Consider the following 22865-nt stretch of genomic DNA (forward strand, 5'->3'; position numbering starts at 1 on the left):
GAATTTCTAATCTTCTTTAAAATTAAAATGTTTGTTTTTGAAAGGCAATGAACGATCCTTAGGCAAATATTTTTTTAAAAAACACTTTTAGCTTCACAAATACTACAGGTACAATACAATATCCCGTGATTTTTCTCGGGTTTGCGCTATTTTATTATAACAAAGAAATGACAAATATATATAGATGCAGTGAGTAATTATTGAGTATGTATACTAACTTGACTTCGATGAAGATGTTGAGCCAGTTAAAAACTAGATTTGGAACTTGTGCGCACAGTCCGACGTAAGGCATAAAGTTGTTAGCGTAGGATGGGGCCATTGCTAGCTAAAACATTCAAAAACATACTTATTACAATGGAATTTAAATAGCTGAACTTCTATATTCTGTTATCAATGAAGTACATATATATATACATAAAAAAATTTCTTGTAAAAAAAAATACATACAGGGTGCATCGGCACGTACCCGACAAACTTCAACCAGCTATTCCTTAGCACATTTGGAGTAAAAAATGTTATGGGCACTTTGCTGTCCGGTAACATTTTTTTTAAATAAAAAATTTCTTATTCATATTTTCACCACATGTCACCAATGTTTTATCATTTGTCAAAGTTTGAAAACCCATCTGGCCATATTTTATTCGAGTTTCGTTGAATAATGTACGTACGTACCTACATTGGCGCGCTTTTACAATCACAACGGAATGCGGTGGCACCAATCGTCTCATTTTTAACTATTATTATTTAGTGTGTATGAAAGAGCGAGGACGCTTTTTGACACACTTGCTAATAACAGCTGTTGAACACGAGAAACAATGCCAATGTCAGTGATGGAGTGTGGATTTTTAATATTTTTTCGTTTTTAATTGAAAAAAAATGTTACCCCACAGCAAAGTGCCCATAACATTTTTTACTCCAAATGTGCTAAGGAATAGCTGTATAAAGTTTGTCGGGCACGTGCCGATACACCCTGTATATTAACCTTCCCATTGCCATCAGGGGTAGTCAAAATCTCTAAAATTACTATCCTTTGTGTATATTTTTAAATAGAGACATTATAGTTTTGGTATTTTTGTATTCCTACAAAACCAAAACTAAAAATATGTAGGTATTATTCCTTGCCTTAAATAATATTTCTTACAAGCTAGGTTTTTTCTAGGTATTTGCAATCCCAAAATCCCGGGAGATTTCAGCAATATTTGATCCTGCAGATTTACAGGATTTCAGGATTGAAAAAAAATGTTTTAGGCCAAAAAATGCTGTTTTGGATTCCACATTGATATTGATTGAGGAACTCGGAAACTTTAAGTCCTAGAATCTATTTTGAAGAAAGATATGTCTTCTTTTGAGAATTGATTCACAGCTTCCTGATGACAGTCTCACCAACTAGTGTGGAAGCTTTTTCTGCTGCTGGGTTTTGTTCACGAATTTAATGTTCGTTCAATTATAGATAACAGGACTCTCCATAGTTCCCATGGTTCTTAGGATCTTATCGGTCTTTTTAAATTACTTTTTATTACAAAGTTTTACTTTTATTTCAATTTAACAACCCTTATGACGGGATCACACGAGGACAATACAATCAAATTCCAAAACAATCAAGAACTTTTGGAGACTTTTGGAACAAACATTTTTATTTATATAGATTATATTGTGATAATTTATTATCTCACTAAAATGCATTAAATTTGTAAGTCAGAGGAATTATTTGGAATAGATAAATAGAAAAATGGCATAAAAAAAATAATGACTTGGTTGGCGTTTTATTGAATTGCTGTCAACGTCCAGCCCGTCTCCTTTGGAATAATAACAACCATCGCTCACCTTATAGTCAACAAAGTACCCCTTGGCAGTGATGAACATATTCCAGGGGGTCAGAGCTCCAATACCGTGGAGAAGCAGCGTCAGGTAGACTAAATTCTTACTGTCGGAGGGAGGATCTACCTCCAAAGTGGCGGCCTCCATTGTCATGCCTGGAAACAACGGGTAAATTTACTCATAATAAGTTTCAAAAACCTCCACACACAAAATATCACAGAGGCCATGAAGGAAATTGTTTTCCAGTGTGAAAAGGAAAATAAAAGACAAGATTATAGACATGCAAATTGATGCCCATCAGGGAAAGGGGTGATTTGTAAGTAAATTAATCTGACAGTATTCATCAACTTACATAGTAATATTGTCACTATTTAGTTCACAAAAATAAAATCTGCTTACTAATTACTAGCCCTTTTTACAATGGCGCGCAAATTGCTGGCTGCGTAAAAAAACTACAAATCCCAAATTGGGTAAACAAAAGTTTGGGTTTGTTTCAAAAATCGAATATTTTACTATACTATTTAGTTAGACACTTTTACAAAGCTGTTATAATTTACTGATTTCAGTCATTTTTGCGTCGCTAAGCCACCCGATTTGAAGGCGGTTTGGTTAAAAATTAACATTCAGACCCTGCGCAGAAAAGTCCCACAAACGACTGCGCTGCAAACCGTTGCCTTACTTTAGCGAACATTACTTTCCTGCGCAGGGTCTGGTTATTACAATGTGCGCTCTTCGACAGTTAATGTACGACTGATGACACCCAGATGTTATGATAGGGCAAGTCTATTCACTTGGATGTCTATGGAGAAGATATTTTTTCCAGATCAAAATCATGGCATGGAACTGACAGAGGAAGGATGAAAGTAGACTGAATGCAGTAGAAATGAGATCCCTGAGGCTTATGTGTGGTTAAACCATTATGAATTGTTGTGATTCGGAAAGAATTCAAGGTTGAAAAAAGTGTAGTGAAAAAGATGTAATGTAATTTTAACCCTTAGAACAGAGGTTCCCAATGTGGTCTATATGGACCCCCAGGGGTCGATATCGGCTTGCTGGGGGTCTATGTCAGCGAGAAAAAAATTTAGGGTCCACGAGATTCAAATGGGGGTACATACAAGCGGACCCCCATTTACCTCAACTCAACATTTAGGAGTTCCGTAAATGACACAATAGAACTAACACAAATATAATAGACTGAGAAATTACTTATTAGATATTTGTATTTTTATATTTCGTAAAGTTGTTAATTGAGGTATATAAGTAGAGTCTACGTTCCTTTTCTCGTCAGAATTAATATATTCAAGCAAAACATTGCACATTGGAAGCCTTGAATTTTCCTAGTTCCCCAACTTGTTTTTGAAAAACGTCCAGGGTAATAATGACGTTCAACATTTAGATGTACTTCATACAGACTTCAAAACTAAGTTTGAGGACATTTTGACTATCGAAATGGAACGTTGAAGAATTGGATATCGTGTGACAAGAAGAACTGACCGGAATAAGCACTGACAAAGAACTTAAGGGGCAGTTCTGTAGGGCCAGCTACAAAAAGAAATTCCCGTTGCTTATTCTGCTTCATTTTCATTTGGTGTAATACCTCACAAGGGTGCCCCTGTCTGCACAACGTAAAGACAGAGGAACTATACCGCCACCCGGTTGTTGGGCAGGCAAGGGAAGGGAATCTTTTTACGAAAAAAATAAATGATTATTACATGGGACGTTAATAGTTTTAGGATAATTTAATATTCGGCAGGCAGGGGGTCTACAGAAAATTTTTTTTTTGGCAAGTGGTCTACGGGGCAAAAAAGTTTGGGAACCTCTGCCTTAGAAGATGGGTAATATTTTGTAAATATCTAAAATAATTGACAGGTATCTACAATGTCAACGTTTTACTTGGGAATTTACTTGAACAGTATTGAAATCAGTGGCGGCTCGTGACTTTTGGGTGTTCTAGAGTGCTAATGGCCAATGAAGGAAATTTGAACAAACTAGATGTTATACAGAATAGAGCTGTGAGATGTATACTGCGAAAAGGAAAATACGCAAGCATTAATCAAATGAGAGAGCAGCTAAATTGGATTCCAATAAAAAAGAGACGAGTTATTTAATGTGTTAATTTTTGTGCATAAAGCCATGAACAACCAAATGCCAAAATACTTTAAGGATGAAATTGTTTTTAATAGAGATGTTCATAATTACGAAACCAGAAATGTAAATAGAATTAGATTGCCACATATGAAGAAATCAAAATCACAGAACTGCCTAATGTACAAAGGACTGACGGCCGGCATAGTCTAGTGGTAACGCATTGGACTGCCATTCCGAAGGTCGCGGGTTCGAACCCGGCGTGCGCAAATAAATTTTATTTGATTAATTTGTGTTATTTCACAATTAATTAATTAAAATAATATATAGTATATTTGCGGCACGTTCCAGAGTGGAAGATACTACCAGTATCGCCCTGGTGTAAGACCACCATTCAGAATTGAAACATTGCTCCAAATGGCTTTAGCCGTGTTTAGTGACTAGATCTGAATAGCCAGGTACTTCCCCACCTTCCTCTTTCCCTTCCCCACTTACCTTCAGCCTCACAACATCCCCCAATTGGGGATGCCATAGTCTCACTGGCTCCAGACGGGAGCAGTTGGGACTCTTGTGAGGTATTCACTATAAAAAGGACTAAAGATGTATGATGAAATGCCTGAAAGTCATGAATGCATGTATTTAAAAAGAAATGTTATGTTTATTGTAAAAATATTTAAAGGTTCAAAATGGAATATTATCTTGTTTACATTCAAATTTTGTATAAACTAACTCAATAAATAATAAAAAAAATAATATTACAAAAAATGGCATTATCGATGTTGTTATATTTTTCGATTTCGATTACGTCATTCAGAGTAAGAAGAGTTCAGTTATCAGTCTCAGAACAGTATTGTTGTATATTTCGATTACGTCATTCAGAGTAAGAAGAGTTCAGTTATCAGTCTCAGAACAGTATTGTTGTATTGAGGCATGTTATAAAATTACATTACGTAGAGGTCAACAAATAGATGTACAGGTTGTCAAGAATTAAATTGATAATAGACAATTTGTTTCAACTTCAATCACACAACAATAATTTTATCTACCTACAGACTTGACGTTTCATCCTTGCTCATACTAATTTAAAGAAATAAACGCAAATAAAGCTATATTTAAGCAGTAAAAAAGTGCAGAATACATTGATTTCACGATCGTGTGTTGTTTGTGTGTTTTCAAACTTTAAAAAAGTGAATCTGTGCTCTATTTCATTGTTTGTGAAAAAAGGACAATAAGACACAACAATTTAGTGAATTAAACAATTAACAAACAGTGAAACATAACGAAATTTAAAGTTTATCCTAAATATCTAGAACCTATTAAGGTTTTTATTAAAAAACGGTGTTTTTTACTTTAAAAAAAATATGAATCCACATCAATTCATGGATTCTGCGAAGGAGGCAATTGATGATTTATTGAATTGTGTTCAAGATAAAGTGAATAAATTTAATAAAGAACAAATTAACTTAATTACAACAAAAACAAGTGCTATATTTAACTGGATGGGACATCTAACTCTTCAGTTATCTGAAGCAAAGGGAAAAATAGTCGAACCAACATTTGGATACGGCAAAGTAGCTGAAAACCAAAATAAAACATTGGAAAGTGATTACAAATTAATAGTTTCATCGAACAATGCTGACGAATCTTCAGAAAATATACAAAATAAAATCAGGAAGAAAATTAACTTAAGTAAGATTGGTGCAAAAGTGATTGGTGTTAATGCGATATCTAAAAATAGAATACTTATAAAATGTTCGACAAAGTACGATGCGGAAAAAATGAGTAAAGCTATTGGAGACGAGTTCAAAGACATCAGTGCTACAGAAATTAAAAAGAAAAGACCAACTATAATACTTAAGGGCATTGCTAATGACTATAATAAGGATGATATAATACAAGATATAATCGAACAGAATGAAGATATCAAGGATGTGATGATAGATAAACCAGAAATTGAGATGACGTTAAAAAAGATCTTGAAAAACAAATATAATAACACATCTAATTACATAATAGAAGTTAGTACTGAAATAAGAAGAAGGCTAGTATATACCGGTAAAATCTATGTGGGATACCAGAGAATACAAGTAGAGGATGCCCATCCTCTAGTGCAATGCTATCACTGCCTGGGCTTTGGACATACTTCTGTCAGGTGTCTTCATAAAGAAAAGGACAAACCATTGTGTACACACTGTGCTGGTGATCATTCCTACAAAGATTGTGCTAACAAAGATAAAGAACCTAAATGTAAAAATTGTGATAAAAAAATAAAAAAATGAACTGGAATATTGACATCAGGCATTCTGCAAACGATAAAACGAAATGTATTGTGTATAAAAAAATGAGCTTTTTAGCAAAAGAAAAAATAGAATATTGACTAGAAATAAGATTAAACCTGTCTCAAAATAGATTTAGTGTTATTACATTTTATTACATAAATATCGTTATAAAAATTATAAAAAATCACAAATTAACTAACAAAAATAACATTATTATATTACATTATTTTTTTAATAGTAATATCATAACGTCACCTTCAAAAACATTTTTTTGTTTACTTAAACATGCATTTTTTCACTGTGTACTATATTTCACATTCATAATTATAAAAACAGCTTTTAAATTTTTTTTTAAATATGAAAAATATTCTGAAATAACACTAGATGTGAACATACAGTTTATTTTATATTTATTAAGCCTTTATCAAAAATTACTTGTACCAATTAGCTTCAAATACAATCACTTTTATTTTGTTAAATATTTAACATTAAATTCTTCAATTTATACTCAAAATATGTCTGTTAAACAAAACAAGAAAACAATTAATTACCATCACGAATTAAATGGCGCAGAATAATTTTTCTTATATAGATAATGATAATGAAATAGAAAGTAGTACAGTAAATAATTTAGAAGATTGGATAAAAAAACAAAACATAAATTCGTCTGATAATCTTGTTTGTATTCAATTAAATATTAGATCTATACAAAAATATTGGGATGTATTGCATATATATTTAATTAATTGTTTGAAGCATATTGACATTCTGATGCTATGTGAAACATCTATTCAAACTGAAAGTATGTGTATTTACAATATTCCTGGATATAATGCATATAACTACTGCAGGACTGATAAGTCAGGAGGAGGAATTATATTGTATATAAGAAACAAATTTGAATTTAGACTAAAAACATTAAAATCAATACATTTTGAAAATATATCAGGAAAGCTCATACTCCAGGACAAAACTAAAGTCAATATAATAGCTATCTATAGACCTCCTAATTTCAGTAAATCTTCATTTCTGACGGAATTATCATCATATCTTGAGACAATTAATAGTAAGGAAAATATTATCTTACTTGGAGATATAAATCTTAATTTGCTTGATGAACAAGATAATATTGTAACTTCGTATGAAAACTTACTTACTAACCATTATTTAACTAAATGCATCAATGTAGTAACCAGAGAAGCTGTATCAAATGGACAAATTACTCGCACGTGTATTGACCATATATTTGCCAAATTTAGAGGCAAGAAAATAACAGCTTGCGTCTGTGAAAATAATATTGCCGATCATTTTATCACTGCTATTAATATAAAATGTCATAAACGTCAGGTAGACTTTGCAAATAAGTATATTCAAATCATCTCACAAAAGGATATTGATAGACATATCAGAGATTATAACTGGAGTAAACTTATAGAGGATAAGGATTGTATTTCATTATATGAAAAAATAAAATCTATATTTAATAAATTTTACAAGAGTAGTTCTAAAACGATAGTGCAAAACCCGAAAACACGACCTTATGCAATAAATGAATGGGTAAGCAGTGAATTATTATGTCAAATAAATAAAAGGGATAAACAATATAAAAAATGGAAAAGTACACCAACAAACAAAACATATGAAACAGAATACAAAAAATCACGAAACCTTGTCAATAAAATTATAAATAAAGATAAAACTAACTACTATAATAATAAATTTAAAAACTGTTTTAATGATACAAAAAAAACCTGGGATGTGATAAATAATATTTTAGGACGTAAACCCAAAAACGATTGTGATGAAACAATAACACGATATATGTTAAAAGATAGAACTGAGGATTCTGTGTCAAATGATTTTGTGAATTACTTCTCGGATAACATCAGCAACATGTTACATAAATGCAATCACAAAGCTACTAATATTGTACTGGAAAAACTGCCTCACAGTTTATTTATACCAAGAGCTACTATAACTGATATTGAAAACATTGTTAAAAAAATGAAAAACTCTAAAAGCACAGGTATTGACAATATAAGAATGTTTGATTTAAAAAGAAATATAAAAACTCTTGGGCCAATAATTACTCATTTAATCAATACGATAATAAAGCAAGCAAAAATTCCACAAGAATTTAAATGTAGCATTACTAGACCAATATTTAAAGGTGGAAAACACATTGAACTGGGAAATTATAGGCCTATTAGTATACTACCTGCGTTAGAAAAAATTCTCGAAAAATTTTTATCAAATAAATTAAATAATTACATTGAAAAATTCGCTATCATAGATCCAAATCAATATGGCTTTCAAAGAAAAAAAAATACTGAAAAATTACTGCAAGATTTTTCCAATTACATAAATAATCAATTAAATAATAAATTACATGTTATTGTGTTATTTATCGATAACTCTAAAGCTTTTGACACAATTAACTCTAAAAAACTGCTAGAAACCTTAGAAAAAATTGGAATAAGAGGAAATGTGTTAAATTTATTTAAAGATTATCTTAGAAATAGAAAAATATGTACCAAAATAAATAATACTTTTAGTAAAACAAAGAATGTATCTGCAGGAGTTCCACAAGGTTCCATATTGGGACCTACACTATATATAATTTATGTAACTATAATGAAAAAACTTTTCTCTTTTGTTAAACATTTTGTATTTGCAGATGATACGGCATTGGTCATATCACATAAAGATCTAAAAATTGCAATTGAACTCATGCAAATCGACTTTAATCAACTTTGTAAATGGTCACATGATGCAGGACTATTAATAAATGCTAAAAAAACCAAAGTTATGCATATAAGATCACCTAATGCCAGATTTCAATTTAATCCTAATATTATTTCTCATAGTTTTAATTGCATCCATAAAAATATCCCGACTAATTGTAAATGTGAAAGCTTAGAATTAGTTACAGAATATGTCTATCTTGGTGTTACAGTAGATTGCTTTTTCAAATGGGACAAACATATTAAAAAAACCTGTAAAAGACTCAGATCAATTGCTGGCAGAATGTACACATTAAATTTTTTCCTATCAATTGAAACACTTAAAATAATTTATATGTCAATGGCAGAATCTATTATAAGATATGGATTAACCATATGGGGAAATACTAGTATAACCAATCTGAAACAAGTCCAAGTTGTACAAAACGCAATTGTAAAATTACTAGTCGTCCCTAATATTTTTAAACAGAGACATAATACACCGTTGCTGTTTCAGAGTGCCAAAATTTTACCTGTTAAGGCTATACTATGGCAAAAAATCATAATTCAGTATATATTTACCCCGCAGTATAAAGAAAAATTAGAACATAAATACAGTACTAGATTCACGCGCAATGACGGGTTAATAGTTCCGAAATTTAATAATAAATACGGACAGAGAACGTTTGAATACAACATACCGAAGATATTTAATTTATTACCTGACACTATAAAGCAATGTAAATCTATGAATAAGGTTAAATATATGGTGAAAAATTGGCTATCGGAAAAAAAATATTTATTTTAATATGTATGAAATATTGTATGAAAAAATTGTTAATTCTGTAGATATAAGATGTAAATTATAACTTTAAAAAATGTATTTGAAACTAACTTTAAGCACCTGTTGACAAGCCAATTCAATCGGCTTAGCAGGACTTGTTTTTTGATATTATGTATTAACTATTTATTCAATAAAAAAAAATAAAAAAAAAAACTTTTGTTCAATGAACTGCTCGGTGGCAATTGCATAATAAATTATCACATTCCATCTGAATATAGGCTAAAATTACAGATCTAAATGTTAGATTTTAATTCTGAATACCATACTACAGTAAGGATAGGCGGAACGGTTAGGGTAAGTGAAACTAGAAGAGAAAGGGAAAATATAAGTGGAAGGGTAAGTATAAAGAGAATAACAAAGAGAGTGTAACCTTAAGGATTTCAGAACACTTCAGAGCTTGTAAACTCGGCCACCCTGACAAATCGGCAATTGCCGAGCATTTGATTGACACCGCGCATTACTTTCGGTTAGTTCTGAAGTCCTGGGAGACCCAAAACTTATAGAGCACGGCTGATTACGGAAGCCATCGAAATTCATAAAAATCCCGTAAACATTAATAGAGACGATGGAGCTAAGCTCAATAGTTCTTGGTATCCGGTAATTGACGGCTACACCAGAGCTAAACGAAGAAAACCACTTTAAATAAAAAAAATGATACATTAATGTTAGCTCAGAGGGTTGGAGCTGGCAACACGGTCACACATCCTCATACATAAGCTCACATTTCACCACAACCTCAATAACACATCTGCCCCGATGATGGACACTGCAATGCTGTCCGAAACGTTGGCTAAAGAAGGAGTTAGCGCAACACGGCATAACACCCCAAAAACAAATAACAAAAATACTTTTGGCCGTGAAAATCTTAAATAAAAAACACATTCTACTTACATAAATTAGAATTATCACCCATTAACTCGATGTGTTCGGATGGAACAAGACATGTGCGCTGTTCTTGTAAATCAATAAATCAAACGAATTCCCGCCAACACTTGATGAATGATTTCAAAACAATTTCATCTATTTTGACCTACATCACGAAGTCTTGTTATTCTCAAACACCAATAGGTCAAGGTTGTGTTTCTATCAAAATTTAGTCCAAAGTGTGTTTTGATAGAACCTAATATTTGTTCCGAAAATACCACAAGAGATGCAGCACATAGCAGCTGTTTAATGTGGTCATAAAACGTATGTATTTGAATAATAGGTAAAAGAAAATGATTAGTTTTCATCATAGACATGAATATTAGAAGACCTGCCCTAAGTGATTAAAAGCGTATTATTCCCCACTCCCCATACCGGTTCCATTGGAGCCGGCTGGGCTCGCGTATGGCTTCCCGTGAATCTTGAGAATGTGACGTCATCATTCTTGTTCGAACTAGCGTCGAGCTATGGTCGAGGCATTTTATGAAATAACACGGCAAAATAGTGGCTTGTGATATGAAAACTTGTAAAAATAGATGTGAAAAAGAGAATAAACCCAATTGTCGTATTACATTCCATATGTAAGCATCATTTTAAGCTTATTCACATCGTATAATATGAATCAGTTGTAGAAACATATACTATCACATCGAGATGCATCTGGTCGAATGTAGCGATTCTCAAGTGTGCGCATCGTTGTTACTGGGAAGTAAATTATGAACACTTATAAAAGTGTCTTAATTAAATACGTAAACAAAATATTCGACTCTGAAAATAGAAGAAATTTTTTTTGCCGAATTTGGACTTCGCAAATTTGCTCATAACGTGGCGAGTAATTTGCGCTCCCATGTAAAAATGTCTATTCATTCAAAAGCAGATTTAACTTTTAAGAAATAAATGGTGATGATATTATAATGCGAGATGCCTATATACTGTCAGATTGATTTATTGACGAATCACAGTCAGCTTTACCCCCTTTGTTCTTCAACAGCTGATTTTACCCCTCACCTTTAATTTCTAGTCTATATATTCTTATGTCTGTGGTTTTCATAGTTGCATTTGGTTCACTTTACACATAGAAAATACATACTCATTTATAACAAACAAGTGGAACCGCAGTGCTTCGCTATTGCTAATGGCTTTCTCAGGCGTCTCCAACTTCTTCCACCATTCACTACTAAATACGACAACGTTACTGTTAAAAAAACTACATTACATCGACTTAATTCGACTCCATAACTCATTCCAGTGCAGTGATATTGTGTTAAGGCGATGCCATACGTAGTAATGCAAAATCATGTGTTTTTGGTTTGAAAATTTGGTCACCTAGAAACGTTTCAGATGCTTTAATTAAATACTGCGAGTAGAATACATCTTGGCCTTTGAAATAATCGAGTATTTTTTAGATAAGTCTTTTTATAAGTCCAGAAAAAAATAATGTATAAGGCCTACGAAAACTGCTTTAAAATTCAAAATCTCCTACTTACGAACCCATTTTCGGTTATGATTTTATTGTATAATGTGGCAAATTAAGTTATTTACAAAATGATCAGAAAAAAATTAAATATTTATGCCTGAATATCCACAAAATAAAATAAAAGGCACTTTTTGGCCATGTTTTTTTCTTGCATAAATCAAAACAGGCGGATGATGTTAATCGGGAATTTAAACCTTATCGCCATCTACGTAAGGATTGTTATTGATAGCAGTTCAATTTAAAATATTACACAACGTAGTGCATCGCCTTAAGTATTCCTAGCACTAATAAGAACAAACTTTGAAATTTTCAGCGATATCTGAATTTGTATATATTAAGACGATTAGCTTGCAAAATACATTGGGACACTGACGTCCTTGTACGGGGCACGTCGGCTCGCAAACAAACTGCTGTGATGTACAGGTACAACAGGTTAAACTATGGCATTCTGACAGTATGTCAAAATACTAAACGATGTTGGCGCTAATTGGCCATAGATTCTGCTAGTTTTTAAGTTGTAAAATTCCAATTATTATGCTGATTTTTTAAAATATACGCAACTGAAAAATTTAGTTTTCACTACTAAAAATAATTAAAACACCGAAAGTAGCGAACCACTCGGGGTGACCTATGGCAGAGGTGATGGATATCCAATAAATAATTCCCAGGGCGGCGGTACCCAAAACCACCTCAAAAATTATATTGATTTTATATTGCTATTTTTGTGAAATACAAACACAAATGATACAAATTTGTAAATAAGTGCAAAGAGAAAAATTTATAAATATTACCCACCTAAGGAAATGCAGTTTTAAACTCCATTATTTATTTATGGAAATGACTTTCTGAAAAGACTTCAAAATTCAGTCTTTGTACACGACATTTATAGCGTAAATTCTTATAACGACTACGACGTTACAAATTGAATGTAAACAGTGTTGGTTCGTGCTCAGTATCGAGAATTTGTTACAAAAGCTCTAGGTTCTGGGGTGTTTATTTAACAGCAAAAAGTAATTAACAGGGAAGTTATTTTAACAAGATCAAACACAATGATGTCACAACATTTTATAAAGATCACAATCGTGGAAGCTAGCAGCCCACCATAGAGTGCTAATAACAATTCTCATGCATGGCATGAAAGGAAAGATGAAAGTATATAAAAAAAAATGAAGATGTCATTTTGCTGTATATTTTCTATTACACGTAGCAAAGGACCACGTGATACATGCTCTGTCTCGTCTGTACGGTGCTGTTGGAACGAGATGGAGTGCGTATCCACTGGGTGCAACCAGTGATGCCAGTGATGAAAATAGATTCAAATTTTCTTTTTTTTTGTCTGGAGCCAGTAAGACTATGGCATCCCGAATTGGGGTATGTTGCGAGGCTGAGGGTAGAGGGGAGGAAAAAGAGATGGGAAAGAGGAATTTGGGAAAGTACCTGGCTATTCAGATCTGGTACCAAACATGGTCAAATCCATTTCAAGCAACGTTTCAATACTGAGAGTGTTTTCCATTCTGGAAAGTGCCGCAAATATACTTCTTTTAAATGAGTGATTTGTGATATACACAAATTAATTAACTCTTTGCACGCGGCCGTATCAACTGTTGTTACGGCAAAAAGTCCATACTCACACGCGGCTGTATCAACAGTTGAAACTTTGACGGCCGATATTCCAGCGCTCTTTCGTCATAAATGTATTTCTTGCTCACTTGAACATTCGTAGAACTATCACGATGCTGACATCTACAAGAATTTCTCAAAAATAAAATTGTATTTCATAAAAAAAGGTCGATAATCAAGTGCGCCTCTTCGCGCCTTTTAGTCCTTTAGTTTACAATTTTGTCAACGGATGGCGTTAGTACTATGTAGTACGTCAGTAACTTTTCATAACTAAAAATGATAAGTGCTCATGGTGTCCCACTTGTGTCTATCACCTAAGTACACAGACGCCGAGTGAATGGCGGGACCACATTCAAAAGATACGGTACATCTTTGTATGAAATTGTTTTTGTTTTTATAAACATCTTAGAGTGTTGACACACGAGGATGTGTTATCATATTGTGGAGAATAATCTGTTCTGTCTATATAGTCCAATAAATCATGCCAGAATGCTATAATTTGACATTTAATTGCGTGCATAGGTATTTGAAAATATGTACCGCGTACGGGTATAGAGAAAACGGAGCAAAATTAACGCGTTCAAAAGGTTAAATAAAGATGAACCATGATTTGAAACCGCGACCTCCAGCTTGCTGTCCGTCATGCGATTTTTATTTGGCATTAGTTTGAGGTGAATAAAATATGTTATTCCCACTTTCGCTTATTTTATTTCTAGATATATAAAACCTAAATGTTATCGAGAGTTTTGGACGAATAAAAAAAGTTATTTACCTTAAAAAGTCCTTAGGGTTACAAGCCACAGAAGCGAACTGTCTATGAATATCGGGTGAATCAAATGATAAACGCGTCGAATGTCATAAGTTTTTTTGTTGACATAGCGAAAAAATAAACTAATAACATTAGAGTCATTATTTTGTATCACAAAACATAAATAATGCACGTTAATCATTCTCAGATTCTAGGTATTAAATTTATATATAATATCACTAGGCGATGTAATAATAACAATATAATTTTGTGCCAATAGTGCAATGCGATTCAACACATTCCATAATTCAGTGAAATAAAAATCACGTGTCTTCGGTAGTACATTGACCGCCGAAGAGCACCCAGATCCTACGCAGAAAAGTAAAGTTTGCTAAAGGAAGACAACGGTTTGCACCTCAGTACATTGTGTAACTTTCCTGCGCAGGATCTGAATATTCTTTTTTAACCGAACAGACTAGCGTAGTGACGAAATATTCAATATACTTTTGTATACCTGATTTTCAATTTGTAGTTAAGTTTTTTACGCAGTCAGAAATTTGCACGCCATCGTAAAAAGGACTAGAACGCGAGTTGCTTGTATACTGTTTTATTCACAAATCACAAAAAGAGACCGCGCACTTGGTTTGTTCCCGTTGCCCTGATCGTCTAGTCCAGATGTTCCCAAACTTTCTTGCCCTTTTTAGACCCCCTGCCTGCCAAGTATTGAATTTTCCTAAACCTATTAACGTCCTATGTGATAATCATTTCTTTTTTTCCTAAGAAGACGATTCCTTTCCCTTGCCTGCCCAACGACCGGGTGGCGGTACAGTTGCTCTGTCTTTACATTGTGCAGACAGGGGCACCCTTATGAGGTATTACAACAAATGAAAATGAAGCAGGACAAGCAACGGGAATTTATTTCTGTAGCTAGAACTGCCCCTTCAGTTCAGTTATTCTTGCCATATGATATTTTTTGATTCTTCAACGTTCCATTTCCATAATCAAAATGTCCTCAAACTTAGGTTTGAAGTCTGTGTGAACTAGGAAAATTCTAGGTGTATAGTGTCATTTACAGGACTCCTGAATGTTTATGACTTGATGTAAATGGGGATCCGCTCATATGTACCCCCATTTGAATCTCGTGGACCCCCAAATTTTTTTTTTGCTGACATGGACCCCCCGCAAGCCGATATCGACCCCTGGGGGACGATATCGGCTCTATGGTATTTAGTATATTTACAGAGATATTGAAATGATTATAGACATGTTAAATCGGTCGACAGCACCGGCAAGGATGGGTTAATGGAAGCTACCTAGAGGCAGAACGAGGAAGAGGTGGATAGGTTGCACGGAAGAGGACTGGAGCAGGACAGGAAGTCCTGAGGACTGGAGGTGAATGGTGAGGGACCACAGCCAGTGGAAAGCAAAGCTAGGATGTAGCACCGTGATGATGATCGTAGAAATGGCCCTCTTCGTCTAGTAAAACAAGTAGAGGATTATAGGTTACCTTTGAGGTTCACTTGACCTACTAGCAATGCATTGTATATCAAACGGCCCTCTTGGACACGGGAGTAAAGCAGGTTGAGGATTAAATGTTGGTCTCGTTACCTTTGAGGTTAAGTGTGTCGTTGGGCAGGTTGCTCTCCTCCCAGGCAGGAGTGAGCCGAACGGGCTCGCTGGCCAGAAATGGAGTTTTCTCCGGTAGCATGTCGCCGCCGCCTGAAACATAACACAGCATTGTTACAACCAATTTACATTTTCATAACATCATACAATAGACGACAATTAAAAATTATTTAAAACTGACTCAGATTGTTGGATTTTAACCTTTTCTCACTGGAGGGGGGTAATACACATCCCCCAAACGAGAGTTTATGCAACATCTATGGTGTTTCTTTACATCACATTCTAGTAAACTACTACATACATTAAATAATAATTTAACCTTTTTTAAACATGTTTTCAAAGGGAACATTGTCTTGTCCATATTAATTTGCACAACGGTGATAATACAAATAGTTTTGAGAATACCAAGCTTTCATTGCACTTAGTTTTTAAATCTCTATCCTGACAGATTTTGTAACTAATATGACACTATACTGTCTAGACTCGAGGGGTTAATACATTTCCTGACAGGAGCTTTTGTTACCATTAAAATTACATATCAACTCTTACGTAGCCTCACGTCTCGATTACTGCAAAGGCATTTATACCAGCCAACCAAAATATCAAATTGACAAACTTCAATCAGTGTTTAATGCAGCAGCGCGGCTCATAACCGGGGTTTCAAAATATTCGCACATTTCAGAACACCTTCGTAACCTTCACTGGCTCAAGTGCCCTGAAAGAATCCAGTACAAACTCTGCTGGATGGTGTTTAAATCCATCAATGAAATGGCCCCACCCTACATCTCTGAACTATGCGTCCCGGAAAACACTGGTCTGAGGCAGTCAACTCTTAGATCAGCAACATCATCAGCTGTAGGCAGACTGATAGAACCTAAGCGCAAGCCAAATACTAAATTTGGTGATCGCGCTTTCGGAGTATCTGGGCCGAAGGCTTGGAATAAACTCCCTCCGAAACTTAGATCCATGACAAATCCAACAGAATTCAGGTCTAAACTAAAAACTTACCATTTTAAACTGTCATACCCTTAAATTAAATATACCATTCCTAAGAGAAAGTCCAGTTATATTCAATTTTCCAATTATGTCCTAAATCCTGTATCTAAATTTCGCTAATAAACAATTAGATAATGTTAATCTCATGTGACCTACCAGGTAAGTATTGTACTGTATATTAGCTCCATAAATAGTTAGTAATAACATAGATAACTGTAGAAATGTATTATAAATTTGTACATCGACCTTGAGGTGATTTTGCACAAAAACGGTGCTATACAAGTCATCCAATTATTATTATTATTATGATTGGTACGCCCATGGGAGTGATTGGCACAGAACGGGTTAAGGAACTGATTTTTTTTAAATTAAAATAAACAAAAGTATAAATACGTTACTTTCTTGGAACATTTTTCTTGAAGTCTTCAGCGATCCATACATTATTATCAAATATAACTAGGGGTAAACCTTTATCATAACTTTTACGTAACACCATTAAATACTATTTTATGACCTCTTAATAAAATATTGTTTACATAATATTATTAATACAGCAAATTATCACCAATTTAATTTTGATTGAGGCTGTCAAACTTCTATTCATGTGGCAATACACAGGGCGTCCCAACACTGTATTTATTTTTAAACGAAAAAATTTTAAATACTTTTTTGGGGTGTTATGCCGCATTGAGTTTATTCCTTCTTGAGTAAAAGTTTCGCAAAGCCTTTCAGTGTCCTTTGTCAGGGCAGATGTGTAAATGTATAGAAAGTTAGGTGTTTATTTTTTTGTACATCAGTAGTAGTGTTATCCTCCACTGAGAGCTTGATTGTAACCTCCCTGTCGGTTAAACGTGTTATTTATGGAAAAAGACAGAGTGGTTCCAACAGATCTTTTATCGTCAGGACTATGGCCTACATTAACAAGTATTGACTGTTACATGACACACAATTGGGGATGCTGTGTGGAGGGTCTTTTTGAGGAAAGGAAGGAGTGAACCCGGGTCATGAAGAGACCCATGTTGAAGGAGGAAACACAGAGGTCAGCAAATCATTCCGCAGCTGAGCTGTTGAACTCTAGAAGGAGTTGTAGAAACAATCCATTCTCATATAATGACAAATGTCAATTGTGTACAAATGTTGGGATAGCGTTTGGCGTGTTTGCGTAATGTGCACCGGTGACGAAGTGATTAATAATGCTAGTTCCTGGGAGCATCTTCCGTTGAAATAACGGTAGAACAAGGACAGCATGCAACACCCGACTTCTGCACTGTAAAGATTGCAATCCGTTTGTTAAGCTATCTTAAGAGAATCTTATCAAATGGACCGCCCGTTTCTGGGGCTGCAAACCAGAGGAGGCTGCAAAGAATGGGAGAGGGCACCTGAAATGAGACAATCCAAAGTACTCATAAAAGGACCAGATCCTAGACGAACCAAGAAACTACTCGATGGACAGAAACTCACTGAGGGAACTGGTAGGACTACTAACGGGACACTGCCATCTCTGGAGACAGATTCTGATATTGGGAGTGAAAAACACCAATAGATGCAAGAAATGTGAAGAGGATGAAGAGACTCCAATTCACCTATGGTACCAATGTCCTGCCCTGGTGGGAACTAGGCTCAGATACCTGGGGAGACACAGTAGAACCAGAAGACATAGCCACATACCCAATAACAACCCTGGTGAACTTTATTAAAGGGACTAGGATTGAGGTTAAATGGGAGATAGCATAAAGGATCTATGGCCTAAGTGCTCACGGGAACTACGTGTAAACCGCCTTCGCCATTAAAAAAAAAGAGGAGGCTGCCAGAGATATATGTACAAGGAAACGTACAACTTTTTACACTCTACAAATCCGCCTTGATCGGTTGAAAGGTTGTTCGTAACGTCGGCCCAAACAAATTAGGTAGTAGCACAGCACGTTTTTACTTTTAACACCCCAAAAGTCAACTTACTATACTATTGACTGTGAGAAAAGAAATCACAAAATTACCATGCACACAAAAAAATACACAGTAATAATAAAATTTTGTATAATTTGAATCACATCAAGTTGAAAATCTGTACAAACTGAGGAATTCTTCGATAAGTCATTTCCGGCGAAAGAATTACAGACAACTAAGACAATACGAATTAGGAGTGATTGTGATTTTAATGAATGAGAGACAAAAATAATTGTTTTGAATAATAGAATGTGTACATTGTGTATCAATAAAATGTATATGTTTGTCTAAAACAAACTAAATTCATTCATATATTATTGTAATCTGTACAAAATATTTATTCAGTCCAAGTAGTTGGACCAGATAAATATCTTTCCAAGGAAATAATTGAATCAATTGGTGATCGGGTATGTCATCAAAATGACAATTCAACACACCTCCAAAAAGTGATATTAAGTCATGAAAAGTGATGAAACTAAAACTAGGCTAAATAGGTTACATAGGTAACTATTAAACCTAGTTTTTGTTTCATCATTTTTAATGACTATATCACTTTTTAAAGGTTTGTTGAATTTTAATTTTGATGAAATATCATGGAACCGAATTAATCTCATCTTATTCTCATTTGGGAAGAAGAAAAGAATGACTTATTAAAAAATTTAATTGAACTCATGTTAGGGCATAGACTTGCCCTATCATGAAATCTGAGTATGATTTCGACGAGCAGGAAGCAAACCACGTGACCATATTTTTGACACCGGAAGGGTTCGTAAATGCTTTGAATAAACAATGACATCAGTCGTACACTGACCACCAAAGAGCGCACATTGAAATAACCAGACCATACGCAGAAAAGTAAAGTTGTCTAAAGTAAGGCAAAGATTTGCAGCGGTGTGCGTTGTGGGACTTTTCTGCAAAGGATCTGAATATTTGTTATTAAAAGAATTGGCTGGCGTAGAATGTTCAGGCGTAGCGATGCTAAAATTGAGTGCCATGGGTAAATTATAACACATTTGTAAAAAGTGTCAAAACTAAACAGTGTAACAAAATTTAACATTTTGGAAACAATCCCGAACTTTTATTTATCCGATAAGTAACAGAGATTTTTACGCAGACAGCAATTTACGCGCCATTGTAAAAAGGACAAGTAATTCGTAAGCAAATTTTATTTTCGAGGACAGAATGGTTATATTAGCATGCGAGTTGCCTGTATACTGTCAGACTATTTATTGACAAATCTCACGCCATCTCCCGCGCACCATGCAACATTTGGTTTGTTCCCCTTTCCTGATTGGCTCGTCTTTTAATATGTCTATAAATGAACTTAATTACTATGTATATCGAGAAATTAATAAGTAAGCATAAAAGCTGCCTGCTCATTATCTAATACATCCCAACCCTCCTCTTCTCCATCTCCTTCCTCTCCCACTAACTTCAGCCTTACAACATGCTCCAATAGTTTCACTGTTATTTATTCTAGAAAAAAATAACGATAATGGAGGTATTTTTATTATATTTTAACGTTGACAAATAAATATTGTATAATGATTTAAAATGTGCCTTTTTCAATCTGCCGTCAAAAAGGCATGTTTGTTTTTATTCACGAATATGGCGGCGTTGACGTAACGCCGAGCAACGTTGGTGACAGCCGTCTTACCAGACAGTGGAGCTTCATATATTTCTAACAATAAAATTTGAAAGGTTATTTCATCACCTTTCAATAACAGTTTTTAGTTTTCTGATGCGTTCAGAAATATTCCATTAATTCGGATTTTATCAAGAAGTGGAAATACACAAATTCTCCGGCCTTCTGACAGCGTCTTTAAGAAATATAACATTCAATGTGCCAGAAGCTTGAGAAGTTAAAAGTGTATCAGTCTTTCCATACACCATGTATATTCAAAAATATTATTAAAACATGATAAAACTAACCATTTTTATAAATAATTTTGCAAAGTAATAGCAATGCAAGACTTAAAGATAAGGCAAAATTAATGAGAAAAATAATGATTAATTGTGAACTGAGAGATATATTATTTGGGAGGTCAACCCAGTCTTATTATTATGATCGAGAGTCACATTAATGACAGATATTATTTTGGCATTTCCTGTGATGCTGGCTGTGATTTGGAACGAACAAGAGAGGTCTATGAATCATTGAAAATTCTCTAAATGATATTTTGCAGGAAAAAAATAATTTTACTTAACCTTTCCAACTAATCTAAGTAAGATATCGTCGTTGCGCTTGCGAGACCGGCTATGTGAGTTTTACACAGACATAGGAATTAATAGACGAGAAGATAATGGCGAGGGGTAAAATCAACTGTTGAAGAACGAAGGGGGTTAAGCTGACTGTGATTCGTCAATAAATCAATCTGACAGTAAATAGGCATCTCGCATTATAAAATCACCATTTAGTTCTTAAAAGTAAAATCTGCTTTTGAATGAATAGACATTTTTACATGGGAGCGCAAATTACTCGCCACGTTATGAACTAATTTGCGAAGTCCAAATTCGGCAAAGTAAATTTCTTCTGTTTGCAGAGTCGTAGTTAGTTTCAGAGTATTTAGTTAAGACACTTTTACAAATGTTTCATAATTTACTTACCCCAGTAAACAACGATGAGCACACTTGAGAATCGCTACATTGTGATGTGATAGTATATGTTTCTAAAACTGATCCATATAATACGGTGTGAATAAGCTTAAAATAAAGTAAAATAATGCTTACTTATGGAATGTAATACGACAATTGGGTTTATTCTCTTTTTCACATCTATTTTTACAAGTTTTCATATCACAAGTCAACATTTTGCCGTGTTATTTTGTAAAATGAACCGATGATGCCTCGACCATAGTTCGCACAAGAATGATGACGTCACGTTTTCAAATTTCACTTGAGGCCATACGCGAGCCCAGCCGGCTCCAATGGAACCGGTATGGGGAGTGGGGATAATACGCTTTTAATCACTTAGGGCAGGTCTACTAATATTCATATGTCTATGGAGTTTTACCAAATTTTACAGAGGAATCAAAAAAACTTGACACTTTTGTATTTTTCAAACTTATGCAAAACAAATGCATCAATAAACAATGTTTGAATGAGTACTAATTGCGATAATGGTTATATGTCGAGATTGGTCCCGATTCCTTAATTTTTTTTTCCAAATTTTAGGTGTAAAAAACTCTTAAACTGATTTTCACAGCTGAAAGTATAATCGTGATTATTTTGGAACATTATCCAGTGATTGCGCTTCCTCTTTCTTTAGCCAGCAGGGCTTTCTTTTCGGACAGGGTTACACTGCCCATCATCAGGGCATGCTTTTAAATTTTGACACAATACAAACAAAATAGTTGCTAATACAAACTATTTAATGTCTTTTAAAATGCGTCAAATCATAGACTCGACTTCAAAAGTTTTTTAGTTACCGAATAAAGAAGAAAAAAAAATTAAACGCTTGGAATTTTTTTTTTTTGTATTGCTCAGGTCATTGCTTTGATTCCCAACAGATTTGATCCATCAAAAATGGCTACAAAACTGTTAAGAGTAAAAATTATGAAAAATAAGGATAGAGGAATATCTCGAGTCTTCTATGTCAATCAATGTTAAAGACATCTTAAAAGAAGTACAAACAATGATAATGACCAAGGTCCACATTGTAAAGCAATCTACGTTGCAAACTTTACTAGGAAACCACAAATATCTCAATGCCATATCTAATTGGCAAAGATATCAACACGTAATAAAACTATTATGTACCGTTAAATGTGGTTACTTTGTC

At 34.1% G+C, this 22865-nt stretch overlaps 1 protein-coding gene across 2 annotated transcripts in view; it reads right to left on the bottom strand.

Annotated features, from left to right (window-relative positions):
- The window catches only part of Ent2 (Equilibrative nucleoside transporter 2), a 102977-nt gene that overhangs the window by 36349 nt on the left and 43763 nt on the right, over positions 1-22865 (bottom strand). For both annotated transcript variants that reach the window (XM_089646840.1, XM_089646841.1), the window contains exons 3-5: positions 16127-16237; positions 1825-1973; positions 219-325 (exon numbers count right to left, since the gene is read on the bottom strand). In XM_089646840.1, the coding sequence (XP_089502966.1) occupies positions 219-325; positions 1825-1973; positions 16127-16237 (367 nt within the window). The remainder of the gene's footprint in view (positions 1-218; positions 326-1824; positions 1974-16126; positions 16238-22865) is intronic.

Source organism: Hesperophylax consimilis, chromosome 25, assembly GCF_061612785.1.
Source record: "Hesperophylax consimilis isolate HC1 chromosome 25, BYU_Hcon_1.0, whole genome shotgun sequence".
NCBI lineage: Eukaryota > Metazoa > Arthropoda > Insecta > Trichoptera > Limnephilidae > Hesperophylax > Hesperophylax consimilis.